This window comes from Oncorhynchus mykiss, chromosome 5, assembly GCF_013265735.2.
Source record: "Oncorhynchus mykiss isolate Arlee chromosome 5, USDA_OmykA_1.1, whole genome shotgun sequence".
NCBI classification, from domain to species: domain Eukaryota; kingdom Metazoa; phylum Chordata; class Actinopteri; order Salmoniformes; family Salmonidae; genus Oncorhynchus; species Oncorhynchus mykiss.
In genome coordinates, this window is record NC_048569.1 from 97,450,518 (window position 1) to 97,471,928 (window position 21,411).

The following is a 21,411-nucleotide window of genomic DNA, read 5'->3' on the forward strand; positions in this document are numbered from 1 at the left end:
AGAGACAGAGAGATAGATACTGTAGATACTGTTGAGTCCCAGTAGAGGAGAGAGACAGAGAGATAGATACTGTAGATACTGCTGAGTCCCAGTAGAGGAGAGAGACAGAGAGATAGATACTGTAGAAATATGTTATGCTGAGTCCCAGTAGAGGAGAGAGACAGAGAGATAGATACTGTAGAAAGATGTTATGCTGAGTCCCTGTTAATGAGGCACAATCACAAATAAATGAGAATAGCTGTGCAGCGATGCTCCCCGTCCAACCTGACAGAGCGATGCTCCCCATCCAACCTGACAGAGCGATGCTCCCCATCCAACCTGACAGAGCGATGCTCCCCATTCAACCTGACAGAGCGATGCTCCCCATCCAACCTGACAGAGCGATGCTCCCCATTCAACCTGACAGAGCGATGCTCCCCATCCTACCTGACAGAGCGATGCTCCCCATTCAACCTGACAGAGCGATGCTCCCCATCCAACCTGACAGAGCAACGCTCCCCATCCAACCTGACAGAGCGACGCTCCCCATCCAACCTGACAGAGCGATGCTCCCCATCCAACCTGACAGAGCGATGCTCCCCATCCAACCTGACAGAGCGATGCTCCCCATCCATCCTAACAGAGCGATGCTCCCCATCCAACCTGACAGAGCGATGCTCCCCATCCAACCTGACAGAGCGATGCTACCCATCCAACCTGACAGAGCGATGCTCCCCATCCAACCTGACAGAGCGATGCTCCCCATCCAACCTGACAGAGCGATGCTCCCCATCCAACCTGACAGAGCGATGCTCCCCATCCAACCTGACAGAGCGATGCTCCCCATCCAACCTGACAGAGCGATGCTCCCCATCCACCCCGACAGAGCTTGAGAGGATCTGTAGAGAAAGAATGGGAGAAAATCCCTAAATAAAGGTGTGTTTGTAGCGTCATACCCAAGAAGAATTTGAGGCTGTAATCGCTGCCAAAGGTGCTTCAACAAAGTACTGAGTAAAGAGTCTGAATACTAAATGTAAATGTGATATTTCAGTTTTTGCAACAACAAAAATCCTGGGGGAAAAAAACCCACCTGCTTTTGCTTTGTCATCATTGGGTATTGTGTGTAGACTGATGTGGGGGACTGACGATGTAATTAAGTGGGTATTGTGTGTAGACTGATGTGGGGGACTGACGATGTAATTAAGTGGGTATTGTGTGTAGACTGATGTGGGGGACTGACGATGTAATTAAGTGGGTATTGTGTGTAGACTGATGTGGGGGACTGACGATGTAATTCATTGGCTGTAACATAACAACATGTGAATAGAAGGAAGGGGTCTGAATACTTTTCGAATGCACATGTAGGCCGGGGGTAAAGTGACTCTGCGTAGATCATCAACAGCGGGTAGCAGCAGTGTAAAAACGGGGGGGGGGGGTTGTCAATGTAGATAGTCCGGGTGGACATTTGATTAATTGTTCAGCAGTCTTCTGGCCGTGTTCCTCCTCTCCGTGTCTTCGCCACCTCTTCACAGCACTCATGTTCCCGACAACCAATTACCCTTCTCCTCAGCCCTGCGTCCCAAATGACACCCTATTCCCAATGTAGTGCGCTACTTTAGACCGGTCAGAAGCTGTGCACTACATAGGGAATATGGTACGATTTGAGACTCAAACCCAGAGTCTCCCTGGCTTCTCCAATCTCCCTAATGACTGATTGTGATTCAGAGTGATGGCTCAATAGAGAGAGAGAGAGAGGGGGGGTTGTTGTGTTAAAGATGTGTTACGGCTGGTTCTGTCGTTAGTGCTCCGTTAGGAGGGTGGTCGGAGCCCTGTCGGGTTCCTGACGCTGCCCAGGCCATGCAAATAGAGACAGCTTTATTCACGGCACAGAGATATGTGGGGCTGAGCTGGTTCACTGCCATGTCTTATAACAGTCCTCTACTATTCTGGACTGGACTGGTACACTACCATGTCTTATAACAGTCCTCTACTATACTGGACTGGACTGGTACACTACCATGTCTTATAACAGTCCTCTACTATACTGGACTGGTACACTACCATGTCTTATAACAGTCCTCTACTATACTGGACTGGACTGGTACACTACCATGTCTTATAACAGTCCTCTACTATACTGGACTGGTTCACTGCCATGTCTTATAACAGTCCTCTACTATTCTGGACTGGACTGGTACACTACCATGTCTTATAACAGTCCTCTACTATACTGGACTGGTTCACTACCATGTCTTATAACAGTCCTCTACTATACTGGACTGGTACACTACCATGTCTTATAACAGTCCTCTACTATACTGGACTGGTTCACTACCATGTCTTATAACAGTCCTCTACTATACTGGACTGGTTCACTACCATGTCTTATAACAGTCCTCTACTATACTGGACTGGTTCACTACCATGTCTTATAACAGTCCTCTACTATACTGGACTGGTTCACTACCATGTCTTATAACAGTCCTCTACTATACTGGACTGGTTCACTACCATGTCTTATAACAGTCCTCTACTATACTGGACTGGTACACTACCATGTCTTATAACAGTCCTCTACTATACTGGACTGGTTCACTACCATGTCTTATAACAGTCCTCTACTGGACTGGACCGGTTCACTGCCATGTCTTATAACAGTCCTCTACTATACTGGACTGGACTGGTTCACTGCCATGTCTTATAACAGTCCTCTACTGGACTGGACCGGTTCACTACCATGTCTTATAACAGTCCTCTACTATACTGGACTGGACTGGTTCACTGCCATGTCTTATAACAGTCCTCTACTATACTGGACTGGACTGGTTCACTGCCATGTCTTATAACAGTCCTCTACTATACTGGACTGGTTCACTACCATGTCTTATAACAGTCCTCTACTATACTGGACTGGTTCACTACCATGTCTTATAACAGTCCTCTACTATTCTGGACTGGACTGGTTCACTACCATGTCTTATAACAGTCCTCTACTGGACTGGACCGGTTCACTACCATGTCTTATAACAGTCCTCTACTATACTGGACTGGACTGGTTCACTGCCATGTCTTATAACAGTCCTCTACTATACTGGACTGGACTGGTTCACTGCCATGTCTTATAACAGTCCTCTACTATACTGGACTGGTTCACTACCATGTCTTATAACAGTCCTCTACTATACTGGACTGGTTCACTGCCATGTCTTATAACAGTCCTCTACTATACTGGACTGGACTGGTTCACTGCCATGTCTTATAACAGTCCTCTACTATACTGGACTGGTTCACTACCATGTCTTATAACAGTCCTCTACTATACTGGACCGGTTCACTGCCATGTCTTATAACAGTCCTCTACTATTCTGGACTGGACTGGTACACTACCATGTCTTATAACAGTCCTCTACTATACTGGACTGGACTGGTACACTACCATGTCTTATAACAGTCCTCCACTATACTGGACTGGTACACTACCATGTCTTATAACAGTCCTCTACTATACTGGACTGGACCGGTTCACTGCCATGTCTTATAACAGTCCTCTACTATTCTGGACTGGACTGGTACACTACCATGTCTTATAACAGTCCTCTACTATACTGGACTGGACTGGTTCACTACCTTGTCTTATAACAGTCCTCTACTATACTGGACTGGTTCACTACCATGTCTTATAACAGTCCTCTACTATACTGGACTGGACTGGTTCACTACCATGTCTTATAACAGTCCTCTACTATACTGGACTGGTTCACTACCATGTCTTATAACAGTCCTCTACTGGACTGGACCGGTTCACTACCATGTCTTATAACAGTCCTCTACTATACTGGACTGGTTCACTACCATGTCTTATAACAGTCCTCTACTATACTGGACTGGTTCACTACCATGTCTTATAACAGTCCTCTACTGGACTGGACCGGTTCACTACCATGTCTTATAACAGTCCTCTACTATACTGGACTGGTTCACTACCATGTCTTATAACAGTCCTCTACTATACTGGACTGGTTCACTGCCATGTCTTATAACAGTCCTCTACTGGACTGTACCGGTTCACTACCATGTCTTATAACAGTCCTCTACTATACTGGACTGGTTCACTACCATGTCTTATAACAGTCCTCTACTATACTGGACTGGACTCGTACACTACCATGTCTTATAACAGTCCTCTACTATACTGGACTGGTTCACTACCATGTCTTATAACAGTCCTCTACTATACTGGACTGGTTCACTACCATGTCTTATAACAGTCCTCTACTATACTGGACTGGTTCACTACCATGTCTTATAACAGTCCTCTACTATACTGGACTGGTTCACTGCCATGTCTTATAACAGTCCTCTACTATACTGGACTGGTTCACTACCATGTCTTATAACAGTCCTCCACTATACTGGACTGGTTCACTACCATGTCTTATAACAGTCCTCTACTATACTGGACTGGTTCACTACCATGTCTTATAACAGTCCTCTACTATACTGGACTGGTTCACTACCATGTCTTATAACAGTCCTCTACTGGACTGGACCGGTTCACTACCATGTCTTATAACAGTCCTCTACTATACTGGACTGGTTCACTACCATGTCTTATAACAGTCCTCTACTATACTGGACCGGTTCACTACCATGTCTTATAACAGTCCTCTACTATACTGGACCGGTTCACTACCATGTCTTATAACAGTCCTCTACTATACTGGACTGGTTCACTACCATGTCTTATAACAGTCCTCTACTATACTGGACTGGTTCACTACCATGTCTTATAACAGTCCTCCACTATACTGGACTGGTTCACTACCATGTCTTATAACAGTCCTCTACTATACTGGACTGGTTCACTACCATGTCTTATAACAGTCCTCTACTATACTGGACTGGTTCACTACCATGTCTTATAACAGTCCTCTACTATACTGGACCGGTTCACTACCATGTCTTATAACAGTCCTCTACTATACTGGACTGGTTCACTGCCATGTCTTATAACAGTCCTCTACTATACTGGACTGGTTCACTGCCATGTCTTATAACAGTCCTCTACTGGACTGCACCGGTTCACTACCATGTCTTATAACAGTCCTCTACTATACTGGACTGGTTCACTACCATGTCTTATAACAGTCCTCCACTATACTGGACTGGTTCACTACCATGTCTTATAACAGTCCTCTACTATACTGGACTGGTTCACTACCATGTCTTATAACAGTCCTCTACTATACTGGACTGGTTCACTACCATGTCTTATAACAGTCCTCTACTGGACTGGACCGGTTCACTACCATGTCTTATAACAGTCCTCTACTATACTGGACTGGTTCACTACCATGTCTTATAACAGTCCTCTACTATACTGGACCGGTTCACTACCATGTCTTATAACAGTCCTCTACTATACTGGACCGGTTCACTACCATGTCTTATAACAGTCCTCTACTATACTGGACTGGTTCACTACCATGTCTTATAACAGTCCTCTACTATACTGGACTGGTTCACTACCATGTCTTATAACAGTCCTCTACTATACTGGACTGGTTCACTACCATGTCTTATAACAGTCCTCTACTATACTGGACTGGTACACTACCATGTCTTATAACAGTCCTCTACTATACTGGACTGGTTCACTACCATGTCTTATAACAGTCCTCTACTGGACTGGACCGGTTCACTGCCATGTCTTATAACAGTCCTCTACTATACTGGACTGGACTGGTTCACTGCCATGTCTTATAACAGTCCTCTACTGGACTGGACCGGTTCACTACCATGTCTTATAACAGTCCTCTACTATACTGGACTGGACTGGTTCACTGCCATGTCTTATAACAGTCCTCTACTATACTGGACTGGACTGGTTCACTGCCATGTCTTATAACAGTCCTCTACTATACTGGACTGGTTCACTACCATGTCTTATAACAGTCCTCTACTATACTGGACTGGTTCACTACCATGTCTTATAACAGTCCTCTACTATTCTGGACTGGACTGGTTCACTACCATGTCTTATAACAGTCCTCTACTATACTGGACTGGTTCACTGCCATGTCTTATAACAGTCCTCTACTATACTGGACCGGTTCACTGCCATGTCTTATAACAGTCCTCTACTATTCTGGACTGGACTGGTACACTACCATGTCTTATAACAGTCCTCTACTATACTGGACTGGACTGGTACACTACCATGTCTTATAACAGTCCTCCACTATACTGGACTGGTACACTACCATGTCTTATAACAGTCCTCTACTATACTGGACTGGACCGGTTCACTGCCATGTCTTATAACAGTCCTCTACTATTCTGGACTGGACTGGTACACTACCATGTCTTATAACAGTCCTCTACTATACTGGACTGGACTGGTTCACTACCTTGTCTTATAACAGTCCTCTACTATACTGGACTGGTTCACTACCATGTCTTATAACAGTCCTCTACTATACTGGACTGGACTGGTTCACTACCATGTCTTATAACAGTCCTCTACTATACTGGACTGGTTCACTACCATGTCTTATAACAGTCCTCTACTGGACTGGACCGGTTCACTACCATGTCTTATAACAGTCCTCTACTATACTGGACTGGTTCACTACCATGTCTTATAACAGTCCTCTACTATACTGGACTGGTTCACTACCATGTCTTATAACAGTCCTCTACTGGACTGGACCGGTTCACTACCATGTCTTATAACAGTCCTCTACTATACTGGACTGGTTCACTACCATGTCTTATAACAGTCCTCTACTATACTGGACTGGTTCACTGCCATGTCTTATAACAGTCCTCTACTGGACTGTACCGGTTCACTACCATGTCTTATAACAGTCCTCTACTATACTGGACTGGTTCACTACCATGTCTTATAACAGTCCTCTACTATACTGGACTGGACTCGTACACTACCATGTCTTATAACAGTCCTCTACTATACTGGACTGGTTCACTACCATGTCTTATAACAGTCCTCTACTATACTGGACTGGTTCACTACCATGTCTTATAACAGTCCTCTACTATACTGGACTGGTTCACTACCATGTCTTATAACAGTCCTCTACTATACTGGACTGGTTCACTGCCATGTCTTATAACAGTCCTCTACTATACTGGACTGGTTCACTACCATGTCTTATAACAGTCCTCCACTATACTGGACTGGTTCACTACCATGTCTTATAACAGTCCTCTACTATACTGGACTGGTTCACTACCATGTCTTATAACAGTCCTCTACTATACTGGACTGGTTCACTACCATGTCTTATAACAGTCCTCTACTGGACTGGACCGGTTCACTACCATGTCTTATAACAGTCCTCTACTATACTGGACTGGTTCACTACCATGTCTTATAACAGTCCTCTACTATACTGGACCGGTTCACTACCATGTCTTATAACAGTCCTCTACTATACTGGACCGGTTCACTACCATGTCTTATAACAGTCCTCTACTATACTGGACTGGTTCACTACCATGTCTTATAACAGTCCTCTACTATACTGGACTGGTTCACTACCATGTCTTATAACAGTCCTCCACTATACTGGACTGGTTCACTACCATGTCTTATAACAGTCCTCTACTATACTGGACTGGTTCACTACCATGTCTTATAACAGTCCTCTACTATACTGGACTGGTTCACTACCATGTCTTATAACAGTCCTCTACTATACTGGACCGGTTCACTACCATGTCTTATAACAGTCCTCTACTATACTGGACTGGTTCACTGCCATGTCTTATAACAGTCCTCTACTATACTGGACTGGTTCACTGCCATGTCTTATAACAGTCCTCTACTGGACTGCACCGGTTCACTACCATGTCTTATAACAGTCCTCTACTATACTGGACTGGTTCACTACCATGTCTTATAACAGTCCTCCACTATACTGGACTGGTTCACTACCATGTCTTATAACAGTCCTCTACTATACTGGACTGGTTCACTACCATGTCTTATAACAGTCCTCTACTATACTGGACTGGTTCACTACCATGTCTTATAACAGTCCTCTACTGGACTGGACCGGTTCACTACCATGTCTTATAACAGTCCTCTACTATACTGGACTGGTTCACTACCATGTCTTATAACAGTCCTCTACTATACTGGACCGGTTCACTACCATGTCTTATAACAGTCCTCTACTATACTGGACCGGTTCACTACCATGTCTTATAACAGTCCTCTACTATACTGGACTGGTTCACTACCATGTCTTATAACAGTCCTCTACTATACTGGACTGGTTCACTACCATGTCTTATAACAGTCCTCCACTATACTGGACTGGTTCACTACCATGTCTTATAACAGTCCTCTACTATACTGGACTGGTTCACTACCATGTCTTATAACAGTCCTCTACTATACTGGACTGGTTCACTACCATGTCTTATAACAGTCCTCTACTATACTGGACCGGTTCACTACCATGTCTTATAACAGTCCTCTACTATACTGGACTGGTTCACTGCCATGTCTTATAACAGTCCTCTACTATACTGGACTGGTTCACTGCCATGTCTTATAACAGTCCTCTACTGGACTGTACCGGTTCACTACCATGTCTTATAACAGTCCTCTACTATACTGGACTGGTTCACTACCATGTCTTATAACAGTCCTCTACTATACTGGACTGGACTCGTACACTACCATGTCTTATAACAGTCCTCTACTATACTGGACTGGTTCACTACCATGTCTTATAACAGTCCTCTACTATACTGGACTGGTTCACTACCATGTCTTATAACAGTCCTCTACTATACTGGACTGGTTCACTACCATGTCTTATAACAGTCCTCTACTATACTGGACTGGTTCACTGCCATGTCTTATAACAGTCCTCTACTATACTGGACTGGTTCACTACCATGTCTTATAACAGTCCTCCACTATACTGGACTGGTTCACTACCATGTCTTATAACAGTCCTCTACTATACTGGACTGGTTCACTACCATGTCTTATAACAGTCCTCTACTATACTGGACTGGTTCACTACCATGTCTTATAACAGTCCTCTACTGGACTGGACCGGTTCACTACCATGTCTTATAACAGTCCTCTACTATACTGGACTGGTTCACTACCATGTCTTATAACAGTCCTCTACTATACTGGACCGGTTCACTACCATGTCTTATAACAGTCCTCTACTATACTGGACCGGTTCACTACCATGTCTTATAACAGTCCTCTACTATACTGGACTGGTTCACTGCCATGTCTTATAACAGTCCTCTACTATACTGGACTGGTTCACTGCCATGTCTTATAACAGTCCTCTACTGGACTGGACCGGTTCACTACCATGTCTTATAACAGTCCTCTACTATACTGGACTGGACTGGTTCACTGCCATGTCTTATAACAGTCCTCTACTATACTGGACTGGTTCACTGCCATGTCTTATAACAGTCCTCTACTATACTGGACTGGTTCACTACCATGTCTTATAACAGTCCTCTACTATACTGGACTGGTTCACTACCATGTCTTATAACAGTCCTCTACTATACTGGACTGGTTCACTACCATGTCTTATAACAGTCCTCTACTATACTGGACTGGACTGGTTCACTACCATGTCTTATAACAGTCCTCTACTATACTGGACTGGTTCGCTACCATGTCTTATAACAGTCCTCTACTATACTGGACTGGTTCACTACCATGTCTTATAACAGCCCTCTACTATACTGGACTGGTTCACTACCATGTCTTATAACAGTCCTCTACTATACTGGACCGGTTCACTACCATGTCTTATAACAGTCCTCTACTATACTGGACCGGTTCACTACCATGTCTTATAGCAGTCCTCTACTATACTGGACTGGTTCACTACCATGTCTTATAACAGTCCTCTACTATACTGGAGTGGTTCACTACCATGTCTTATAACAGTCCTCTACTATACTGGACTGGACTGGTTCACTACCATGTCTTATAACAGTCCTCTACTATACTGGACTGGTTCGCTACCATGTCTTATAACAGTCCTCTACTATACTGGACTGGTTCACTACCATGTCTTATAACAGTCCTCTACTATACTGGACCGGTTCACTACCATGTCTTATAACAGTCCTCTACTATACTGGACTGGTTCACTACCATGTCTTATAACAGTCCTCTACTATACTGGACTGGTTCACTACCATGTCTTATAACAGTCCTCTACTATGTGTTCCTCCCAAATGACACCTTATTCCCCAATGGCCTCTGGTCCAAAGTCCTACACTACATAGGGATAATGTTACGAACACTGTGAACCTGTGGACGGACCGGCTGTGGTACGTGACACTGGCACTTTAAAATAAACATTTTAATCCACAGTTGTGTTCATTTGGTTAATTTAAGTAAAACATTATCGTATTTCCTGATCACTTAAATATCACTATGAGGAATATTATACAAATATCCTGGGTTTTAATGTTTAATTCAATTAATTAATGTAATTATCCGTGTTTTGTATGTCCATCTCATTCAAACAGCTGTCTGGATATATTCGTCTATTAAATCATTGCCACATCGTTCTGCGGTATCATCCTTGACTGTCAAAGTCCTGTATTTGTCCATACAGACAAGACAGGACACTGAATCTCCCATGTTTGTTTCCAGTGACTGGTTACGAGATGAGAGTTCTAGATGGGTCAAAGATACAGCAGGTTATGTTTGTTATTGCCAGCGTTGTCTGGTGACACATGCAGAAATGAGGCAACTGTAATTACTATCCCAGAGTTGACCGACCTCTATTAGTCAATGTTGTCATGAAGTCCTTTTAAAAGACATCGGTTTCATCCTGAATTGTCCCTAAATTGCACCCTACAAAGTGCACCAATTTGGATGAGTGCCCTGTTAGGTCCGGGTCAACAGTAGTGTAGGGTGCCATTTGAGACGTAAAAGATATTGATTGTTCTTGTTGTACGAGAACTTCAGATGTTTTAACACGAGTTGCGATGGTATTTACAGTATGGAATAGAGATGGCACAACTGGGAAACAGAATCAGTAAAGTGCCGCAGGTCAGGTCAACCAATCTTGGTTTACCGTTCTACAGGCCTACTTCAAGTCCTGGCTCAAACCGCAGCAAAACCCACTACAGAGTCAGGTCAAACCCCCAGCACCCACTACAGAGTCAGGTCAAACCCCCAGCACCCACTACGGAGTCAGGTCAAACCCCCAGCACCCACTACGGAGTCAGGTCAAACCCCCAGCACCCACTACGGAGTCAGGTCAAACCCCCAGCACCCACTACGGAGTCAGGTCAAACCCCCAGCACCCACTACGGAGTCAGGTCAAACCCCCAGCACCCACTACGGAGTCAGGTCAAACCCCCAGCACCCACTACAGAGTCAGGTCAAACCCCCAGCACCCACTACGGAGTCAGGTCAAAACCCCAGCACCCACTACGGAGTCAGGTCAAACCCCCAGCACCCACTACGGAGTCAGGTCAAACCCCCAGCACCCACTACGGAGTCAGGTCAAACCCCCAGCACCCACTACGGAGTCAGGTCAAACCCCCAGCACCCACTACGGAGTCAGGTCAAACCCCCAGCACCCACTACGGAGTCAGGTCAAACCCCCAGCACCCACTACGGAGTCAGATCAAACCCCCAGCACCCACTACAGAGTCAGGTCAAACCCCCAGCACCCACTACAGAGTCAGGTCAAACCCCCAGCACGCACTACAGAGTCAGGTCAAACCCCCAGCACCCACTACGGAGTCAGGTCAAACCCCCAGCACCCACTACAGAGTCAGGTCAAACCCCCAGCACCCACTACGGAGTCAGGTCAAACCCCCAGCACCCACTACGGAGTCAGGTCAAACCCCCAGCACCCACTACAGAGTCAGGTCAAACCCCCAGCACCCAATACAGAGTCAGGTCAAACCCCCAGCACCCACTACGGAGTCAGGTCAAACCCCCAGCACCCACTACAGAGTCAGGTCAAACCCCCAGCACCCACTACAGAGTCAGGTCAAACCCCCAGCACCCACTACGGAGTCAGGTCAAACCCCCAGCACTCACTACAGAGTCAGGTCAAACCCCCAGCACCCACTACAGAGTCAGGTCAAACCCCCAGCACCCACTACGGAGTCAGGTCAAACCCCCAGCACCCACTACAGTCAGGTCAAATCCCCAGCACCCACTACAGAGTCAGGTCAAACCCCCAGCACCCACTACAGAGTTAGGTCAAACCCCCAGCACCCACTACGGAGTCAGGTCAAACCCCCAGCACCCACTACGGAGTCAGGTCAAACCCCCAGCACCCACTACAGAGTCAGGTCAAACCCCCAGCACCCACTACAGAGTCAGGTCAAACCCCCAGCACCCACTACAGAGTCAGGTCAAACCCCCAGCACCCACTACAGAGTCAGGTCAAACCCCCAGCACCCACTACGGAGTCAGGTCAAACCCCCAGCACCCACTACAGAGTCAGGTCAAACCCCCAGCACCCACTACAGAGTCAGGTCAAACCCCCAGCACCCACTACAGAGTCAGGTCAAACCCCCAGCACCCACTACAGAGTCAGGTCAAACCCCCAGCACCCACTACAGAGTCAGGTCGAACCCCCATCACCCACTACAGAGTCAGGTCAAACCCCCAGCACCCACTACAGAGTCAGGTCAAACCCCCAGCACCCACTACAGAGTCAGGTCAAACCCCTAACGCCCACTACAGGGTCAGGTCAAACCCCCAGCACCCACTACAGAGTCAGGCAGTTTAAAATATCCAATGAATTGACCTCCACAAATACCTACTACTAATGGCTTTAAACTGATGGACTGAGTTAATAACGTCTCCACATAGATCCAGGTCAGCTGGCTCGGCTGGACCACGGGCTCGGCTGGACCAGGGGCTCGGCTGGACCAGGGGCTCGGCTGGACCACGGGCTCGGCTGGACCACGGGCTCGGCTGGACCACGGGCTCGGCTGGACCACGGGCTCGGCTGAACCACGGGCTCAGGTTGGAGGGTTCTTAAGCAGACGGAGGGATGTTGGTCGTTGACCCCTGACCTCCATCCTCCTCATCTCTCGCGTCTCCCTTCCCAGCATGCATCTCTCTGAAAACATGATCATCTTTCATGTTTCCTGAAATAATACATCCCAAAACAACTTTTGATGTTTGAGAGAGATGGACATGGAACTTGATGTTTTCGTTTTGTGTCAGCCCCAACTTACAAGTTACTTTTATTATGGCAAAGGGGATAGTGAGGGGGGAGGAGGGAGGAATGGAAGGATGGACAAAGATATGGTAGTATCAGGGAGGGAGGGAGGGAGGGAGGGAGGGAGGGGGTGGAAGGATGGAAAAATATATGGTAGTATCAGGGAGGGGGAGAAGGATGGACAAAGATATGGTAGTATCAGGGAGGGAGGGAAGGAGGGGGAGGGAGGGGGAGAAGGATGGACAAAGATATGGTAGTATTAGGGAGGGAGGGAGGGAGGGAGGGGGTGGAAGGATGGAAAAAGATATGGTAGTATCAGGGAGGGAGGGAAGGGGGAGGGAGGGGGAGAAGGATGGACAAAGATATGGTAGTATCAGGGAGGGAGGGAGGGAGGGAGGGAGGGGGGGGTGGAAGGATGGACAAAGATATGGTAGTGTCAGGGAGGGAGGGGGGGTGAAAGGATACACAGAGGGATGGTAGTGTTGAGAGGGAATGGAAGGGTGGACAGGGAGATGGTAGTGTGAGGGAGGGAGGGAGGGTAGATCTGTGTCTTGGAGGAGGAGAGATGCGAGGAGAGGAGAAGGGAGGAGAGGTGAGAGGAGAGGGGAGGAGAGATGAGAGGGGAGGAGAGATGAGAAGGGAGGAGAGGTGAGAGGAGAGGGAGGGGAGGTGAGGAGGAGATAGGAGGAGATGTGAGGAGGAGATAGGAGGAGATGTGAGGAGATAGGAGGAGGAGATAGGAGGAGGAGATAGGAGGAGGAGATAGGAAGAGGAGATAGGAAGAGGAGATAGGAAGAGGAGATAGGAAGAGGAGATAGGAAGAGGAGATAGGAAGAGGAGATAGGAAGAGGAGATAGGAAGAGGAGATAGGAAGAGGAGATAGGAAGAGGAGATAGGAAGAGGAGATAGGAGGAGGAGATAGGAGGAGGAGATAGGAGGAGGAGATAGGAGGAGGAGATATGAGGAGATGATAGGAGGAGATGATAGGAGGAGATGATAGGAGGAGATGATAGGAGGAGATGATAGGAGGAGGAGATAGGAGGAGATGATAGGAGGAGATGATAGGAGGAGGAGATGGGAGGAGGAGATAGGAGGAGGAGATAGGAGGAGGAGATAGGAGGAGGAGATAGGAGGAGGAGATAGGAGGAGATAGGAGGAGATATGAGGAGATGATAGGAGGAGATGATAGGAGGAGATGATAGGAGGAGATGATAGGAGGAGATGATAGGAGGAGGAGATAGGAGGAGATGATAGGAGGAGGAGATGGGAGGAGGAGATAGGAGGAGGAGATAGGAGGAGATGATAGGAGGAGATGAGGAGATGAGAGGAGGAGATAGGAGGAGGAGATAGGAGGAGATAGGAGTAGATAGTAGGAGATAGGAGGAGGAGATGTTAGGAGGAGATAGTAGGAGATAGGAGGAGATAGGAGGAGATAGGAGGAGATGATAGGAGGAGATGATAGGAGGAGATGATAGGAGGAGATAGGAGGAGGAGATAGGAGGAGATGATAGTAGGAGGAGATAGGAGGAGGAGATAGGAGGAGATGATAGGAGGAGGAGATAGGAGGAGATGATAGTAGGAGGAGATAGGAGGAGGAGATATGAGGAGGAGATAGGAGGAGGAGATAGGGGGAGATGATAGGAGGAGATAGGAGGAGATTTGAGGAGATGATAGGAGGAGATGATAGGAGGAGATGATAGGAGGAGATGATAGGAGGAGATGATAGGAGGAGATGATAGGAGGAGATGATAGGAGGAGAGTGGTGGAGCGTTTTTTTATTCTTTGCTTGTTTCTCTCACGAGTTTTAACTAGTTGGAGGTCAGGAGGGCATTACATAAACCATCCACATGGAGCCCTCCCTCCCTCCCTCCCTCCCTCCCTCCCTCCCTCCCTCCCTCCCTCCCTCCCTCCTGCCTTCACACACCCACAGGGAATTCTTAATGTCCTGCTCAGCATTTCAGAAACCACGTCGGATTGCGCAAAGACACAGACATGTACCCCATTTTGCAGGTTACTGTGCAGTGGGGTAGTTTTATTTTATTTTAGTCCAACTGACATAATCGACAACAAACATCCTCTAATTAATTTGGCCAGGAGACTCGGGATAAACTACATTGATGACATCAATTAGATTCTAATGAAAACAGATAAAAGCAGAAGCCAGGAGGGGGGAGGGGAGGGGAGGGGAGGGGAGGGGGGGGGGGGGGCAAATGGAATTTCTGAACAGGACTCATCAAAGTCTTAACATTGCTACAAATTCCCATTACGTCCGAGTAGAAGCCTTTTAATTTGCAAAGCTCATGTCTGGTTGGGTACTTAGAAGTACACGGTCAAATGATTCAATCTCGAGTCCTTAGCCCTAACATCCCCAATGGTTCCCTGTGTAGTGCCTTGGACTCTGGTCAAAACTAGTGCCTCGAATAGGGGAATAGTGTACCGTTTGGGATGCACTCCCAAGTCCTACGCCGAGAAGAGGGAACAAATAGAAATCTAATTTGGCGTGTTACTTCTCATCCTTGCTGGAACATGTGGTTGGGTGAATCGTTGGATTAGTGAAGACTTCAGAAGTGTTCCAGTTGGCTTGTTTCTCCTCTCCTGGCAGGACTGAGCCGTTAGTAACACAGTGTTTACATCTTCAATCTCAAGGAGAACACATGCTAGCTAACTCCAGATTAGAGACCCTTAGTTAGACTGAAGTGTTGCAATTTTGTATGTCAGTCTGATGGTGTGGGTGATTAGTGTCTAGCGCTGTCTCGTTGTCTCTCTCTCTCTCTCTCGTTCTCTCTTTTGCTCGTTCTCTCTCTCATTCTCTCTTTCGCTCATTCTCTCTCTCTCTCTCTCTCTCGTTCTCTCTTTTGCTCGTTCTCCTCGTTCTCCTTCTCGTTCTCTCAATCGTTGTCTCTTGTTCTCTCTCACTCTCTCTCTCTCGTTCTCTCTCTCTTGTTCTCTCTCTCTCTTTCTGTCATTCTTTCTCTCCTCGTTCTCTCTCTCTCGCTCTCACTCTCTCTTGCTCTCTCTCTCTCTCTTGTTCTCTCTCTCTCTCTCTCTCTCTCTCTCTCTCTCTCTCTCTTTCTGTCATTCTTTCTCTCTCTTTCTCTCTCTCTCTCTCGTTCTCTCTCTCGTTCTCTCTCTCTCTCTTTCTCTCTCTCTCTCTCTCTCTCCTTCTCGTTCTCATTCTCTCTCTCTCTCTCTCTCTCTCTCTCTCTCTCTCTCTCTCTTTCTCTTTCTCTCCTTCTCGTTCTCTCTCTCTCTCTCCCTGCCTGCCAGTCATATTTACATGAGTGTTTTTTGTCATGACTTCTCCCGTTGGGATCTGGTCATAAGTTGTGCCCTATAAAGGGATAGGCTGCCATTTCAGACACAAGCCGTATCTTTTTTAAATATGAGTGAGCAGCTCAGAGGTTTAACTAACTCCTATGGTATCTGTGTGTTTTAGGGAACTACCCCCCTCCTCCTCCACCTGCTGACTACGGAGGCCTCCCATCCCTCATGTCCTCCCCCCCCCCTCCATCCATGGACAGAGAATACCAGGTAGGAGATTTACTCATACAGTAAGGTACTTGTCATATAACCTTTCACTGTTTGGGATGGAGCACAGGTACACCAGCACTGCATTGAGTTCTGTACAGACATAGAATAGAATGAGTCTCAAGTGATAGCCTATCTCCTATATAGTGCCCTTCTTTTGACTAGAGCCCTACGGGCCCTGTGAACTACCTCCCTACGGGCCTTGTGAACTACCTCCCTACGGGCCCTGTGAAATACCTCCCTACGGGCCCTGTGACCTACCTCCCTACGGGCCCTGTGAACTACCTCCCTACGGGCCCTGTGAACTACCTCCCTACGGGCCCTGTGAAATACCTCCCTACGGGCCCTGTGAACTACCTCCCTACGGGCCCTGTGACCTACCTCCCTACGGGCCCTGTGACCTACCTCCCTACGGGCCCTGTGAACTACCTCCCTACGGGCCCTGTGAAATACCTCCCTACGGGCCCTGTGAACTACCTCCCTACGGGCCCTGTGAACTACCTCCCTACGGGCCCTGTGAACTACCTCCCTACGGGCCCTGTGACCTACCTCCCTACGGGCCCTGTGACCTACCTCCCTACGGGCCCTGTGAACTACCTCCCTACGGGCCCTGTGAAATACCTCCCTACGGGCCCTGTGAACTACCTCCCTACGGGCCCTGTGAAATACCTCCCTACGGGCCCTGTGAACTACCTCCCTACGGGCCCTGTGAACTACCTCCCTACGGGCCCTGTGACCTACCTCCCTACGGGCCCTGTGAACTACCTCCCTACGGGCCCTGTGAACTACCTCCCTACGGGCCCTGTGAACTACCTCCCTACGGGCCCTGTGAACTACCTCCCTACGGGCCCTGTGAACTACCTCCCTACGGGCCCTGTGAACTACCTCCCTACGGGCCCTGTGAACTACCTCCCTACGGGCCCTGTGAACTACCTCCCTACGGGCCCTGTGAACTACCTCCCTACGGGCCCTGTGAACTACCTCCCTACGGGCCCTGTGAACTACCTCCCTACGGGCCCTGTGAACTACCTCCCTACGGGCCCTGTGAACTACCTCCCTACGGGCCCTGTGAACTACCTCCCTACGGGCCCTGTGAAATACCTCCCTACGGGCCCTGTGAACTACCTCCCTACGGGCCCTGTGAACTACCTCCCTACGGGCCCTGTGACCTACCTCCCTACGGGCCCTGTGAACTACCTCCCTACGGGCCCTGTGAACTGCCTCCCTACGGGCCCTGTGAACTACCTCCCTACGGGCCCTGTGACATACCTCCCTACGGGCCCTGTGACCTACCTCCCTACGGGCCCTGTGACCTACCTCCCTACGGGCCCTGTGAACTACCTCCCTACGGGCCCTGTGACATACCTCCCTACGGGCTCTGTGAACTACCTCCCTACGGGCCCTGTGAACTACCTCCCTACGGGCCCTGTGACCTACCTCCCTACGGGCCCTGTGAACTACCTCCCTACGGGCCCTGTGAACTACCTCCCTACGGGCCCTGTGACATACCTCCCTACGGGCCCTGTGAACTACCTCCCTACGGGCCCTGTGACCTACCTCCCTACGGGCCCTGTGAACTACCTCCCTACGGGCCCTGTGAACTACCTCCCTACGGGCCCTGTGACCTACCTCCCTACGGGCCCTGTGAACTACCTCCCTACGGGCCCTGTGAACTACCTCCCTACGGGCCCTGTGACATACCTCCCTACGGGCCCTGTGAACTACCTCCCTACGGGCCCTGTGACCTACCTCCCTACGGGCCCTGTGAACTACCTCCCTACGGGCCCTGTGAACTACCTCCCTACGGGCCCTGTGAACTACCTCCCTACGGGCCCTGTGAACTACCTCCCTACGGGCCCTGTGAACTACCTCCCTACGGGCCCTGTGAACTACCTCCCTACGGGCCCTGTGAACTACCTCCCTACGGGCCCTGTGAACTACCTCCCTACGGGAACACATCTCTACCCCTCCCACACCAACAGTATTTTATATCCACACCAGACAGACAGCAGAGACAAGTCAGTAGTCCCTAGACTCTGATCCACACCAGACAGACAGCAGAGGCACGTCAGTAGTCCTTAGACTCTGATCCACACCAGACAGAGGCACGTCAGTAGTCCCTAGACTCTGATCCACACCAGGCAGAGGCACGTCAGTAGTCCCTAGACTCTGATCCACACCAGGCAGAGACACGTCAGTAGTCCCTAGACTCTGATCCACACCAGACAGAGACACGTCAGTAGTCCCTAGACTCTGATCCACACCAGGCAGAGACACGTCAGTAGTCCCTAGACTCTGATCCACACCAGGCAGAGACACGTCAGTAGTCCCTAGACTCTGATCCACACCAGGCAGAGACACGTCAGTAGTCCCTAGACTCTGATCCACACCAGACAGAGCCACGTCAGTAGTCCCTAGACTCTGATCCACACCAGACAGACAGCAGAGGCACGTCAGTAGTCCTTAGACTCTGATCCACACCAGGCAGAGACACGTCAGTAGTCCCTAGACTCTGATCCACACCAGGCAGAGCCACGTCAGTAGTCCCTAGACTCTGATCCACACCAGACAGAGCCACGTCAGTAGTCCCTAGACTCTGATCCACACCAGGCACAGACACGTCAGTAGTCCCTAGACTCTGATCCACACCAGACAGACAGCAGAGGCACGTCAGTAGTCCTTAGACTCTGATCCACACCAGACAGACAGCAGAGACACGTCAGTAGTCCCTAGACTCTGATCCACACCAGGCAGAGACACGTCAGTAGTCCTTAGACTCTGATCCACACCAGACAGAGACACGTCAGTAGTCCCTAGACTCTGATCCACACCAGGCAGAGGCACGTCAGTAGTCCCTAGACTCTGATCCACACCAGACAGAGACACGTCAGTAGTCCCTAGACTCTGATCCACACCAGACAGAGACACGTCAGTAGTCCCTAGACTCTGATCCACACCAGACAGACAGCAGAGGCACGTCAGTAGTCCTTAGACTCTGATCCACACCAGGCAGAGACACGTCAGTAGTCCCTAGACTCTGATCCACACCAGGCAGAGGCACGTCAGTAGTCCCTAGACTCTGATCCACACCAGACAGACAGCAGAGGCACGTCAGTAGTCCTTAGACTCTGATCCACACCAGGCAGAGACACGTCAGTAGTCCCTAGACTCTGATCCACACCAGGCAGAGGCACGTCAGTAGTCCCTAGACTCTGATCCACACCAGACAGACAGCAGAGGCACGTCAGTAGTCCCTAGACTCTGATCCACACCAGGCAGAGACACGTCAGTAGTCCTTAGACTCTGATCCACACCAGACAGAGACACGTCAGTAGTCCCTAGACTCTGATCCACACCAGGCAGAGGCACGTCAGTAGTCCCTAGACTCTGATCCACACCAGACAGACAGCAGAGACACGTCAGTAGTCCCTAGACTCTGATCCACACCAGGCAGAGGCACGTCAGTAGTCCCTAGACTCTGATCCACACCAGACAGACAGCAGAGACACGTCAGTAGTCCCTAGACTCTGATCCACACCAGACAGACAGCAGAGACACGTCAGTAGTCCTTAGACTCTGATCCACACCAGACAGAGGCACGTCAGTAGTCCCTAGACTCTGATCCACACCAGACAGAGGCACGTCAGTAGTCCTTAGACTCTGATCCACACCAGGCAGAGACACGTCAGTAGTCCCTAGACTCTGATCCACACCAGACAGACAGCAGATGCACGTCAGTAGTCCTTAGACTCTGATCCACACCAGGCAGAGACACGTCAGTAGTCCCTAGACTCTGATCCACACCAGGCAGAGGCACGTCAGTAGTCCCTAGACTCTGATCCACACCAGACAGACAGCAGAGACAAGTCAGTAGTCCCTAGACTCTGATCCACACCAGACAGACAGCAGAGGCACGTCAGTAGTCCTTAGACTCTGATCCACACCAGGCAGAGACACGTCAGTAGTCCCTAGACTCTGATCCACACCAGGCAGAGGCACGTCAGTAGTCCCTAGACTCTGATCCACACCAGGCAGAGACACGTCAGTAGTCCCTAGACTCTGATCCACACCAGGCAGAGACACGTCAGTAGTCCCTAGACTCTGATCCACACCAGACAGACAGCAGAGACACGTCAGTAGTCCCTAGACTCTGATCCACACCAGACAGACAGCAGAGGCACGTCAGTAGTCCCTAGACTCTGATCCACACCAGGCAGAGGCACGTCAGTAGTCCCTAGACTCTGATCCACACCAGACAGACAGCAGAGGCACGTCAGTAGTCCTTAGACTCTGATCCACACCAGGCAGAGACACGTCAGTAGTCCCTAGACTCTGATCCACACCAGGCAGAGACACGTCAGTAGTCCCTAGACTCTGATCCACACCAGGCAGAGGCACGTCAGTAGTCCCTAGACTCTGATCCACACCAGACAGAGCCACGTCAGTAGTCCCTAGACTCTGATCCACACCAGACAGACAGCAGAGACACGTCAGTAGTCCCTAGACTCTGATCCACACCAGGCAGAGACACGTCAGTAGTCCCTAGACTCTGATCCACACCAGACAGAGCCACGTCAGTAGTCCCTAGACTCTGATCCACACCAGACAGAGCCACGTCAGTAGTCCCTAGACTCTGATCCACACCAGACAGAGACACGTCAGTAGTCCTTAG

The 21,411-nt window shown here is 49.0% G+C and overlaps 1 protein-coding gene across 2 annotated transcripts in view; it reads left to right on the forward strand.

Moving 5' to 3' along the window:
• LOC110510444 (lipoma-preferred partner homolog) overlaps nucleotides 1-21,411 on the forward strand; it is a 278,396-nt gene that overhangs the window by 160,321 nt on the left and 96,664 nt on the right. For both annotated transcript variants that reach the window (XM_036978955.1, XM_036978956.1), the window contains one exon: nucleotides 16,648-16,742. In XM_036978955.1, coding sequence (XP_036834850.1) covers nucleotides 16,648-16,742 — 95 coding nt within the window. The remainder of the gene's footprint in view (nucleotides 1-16,647; nucleotides 16,743-21,411) is intronic.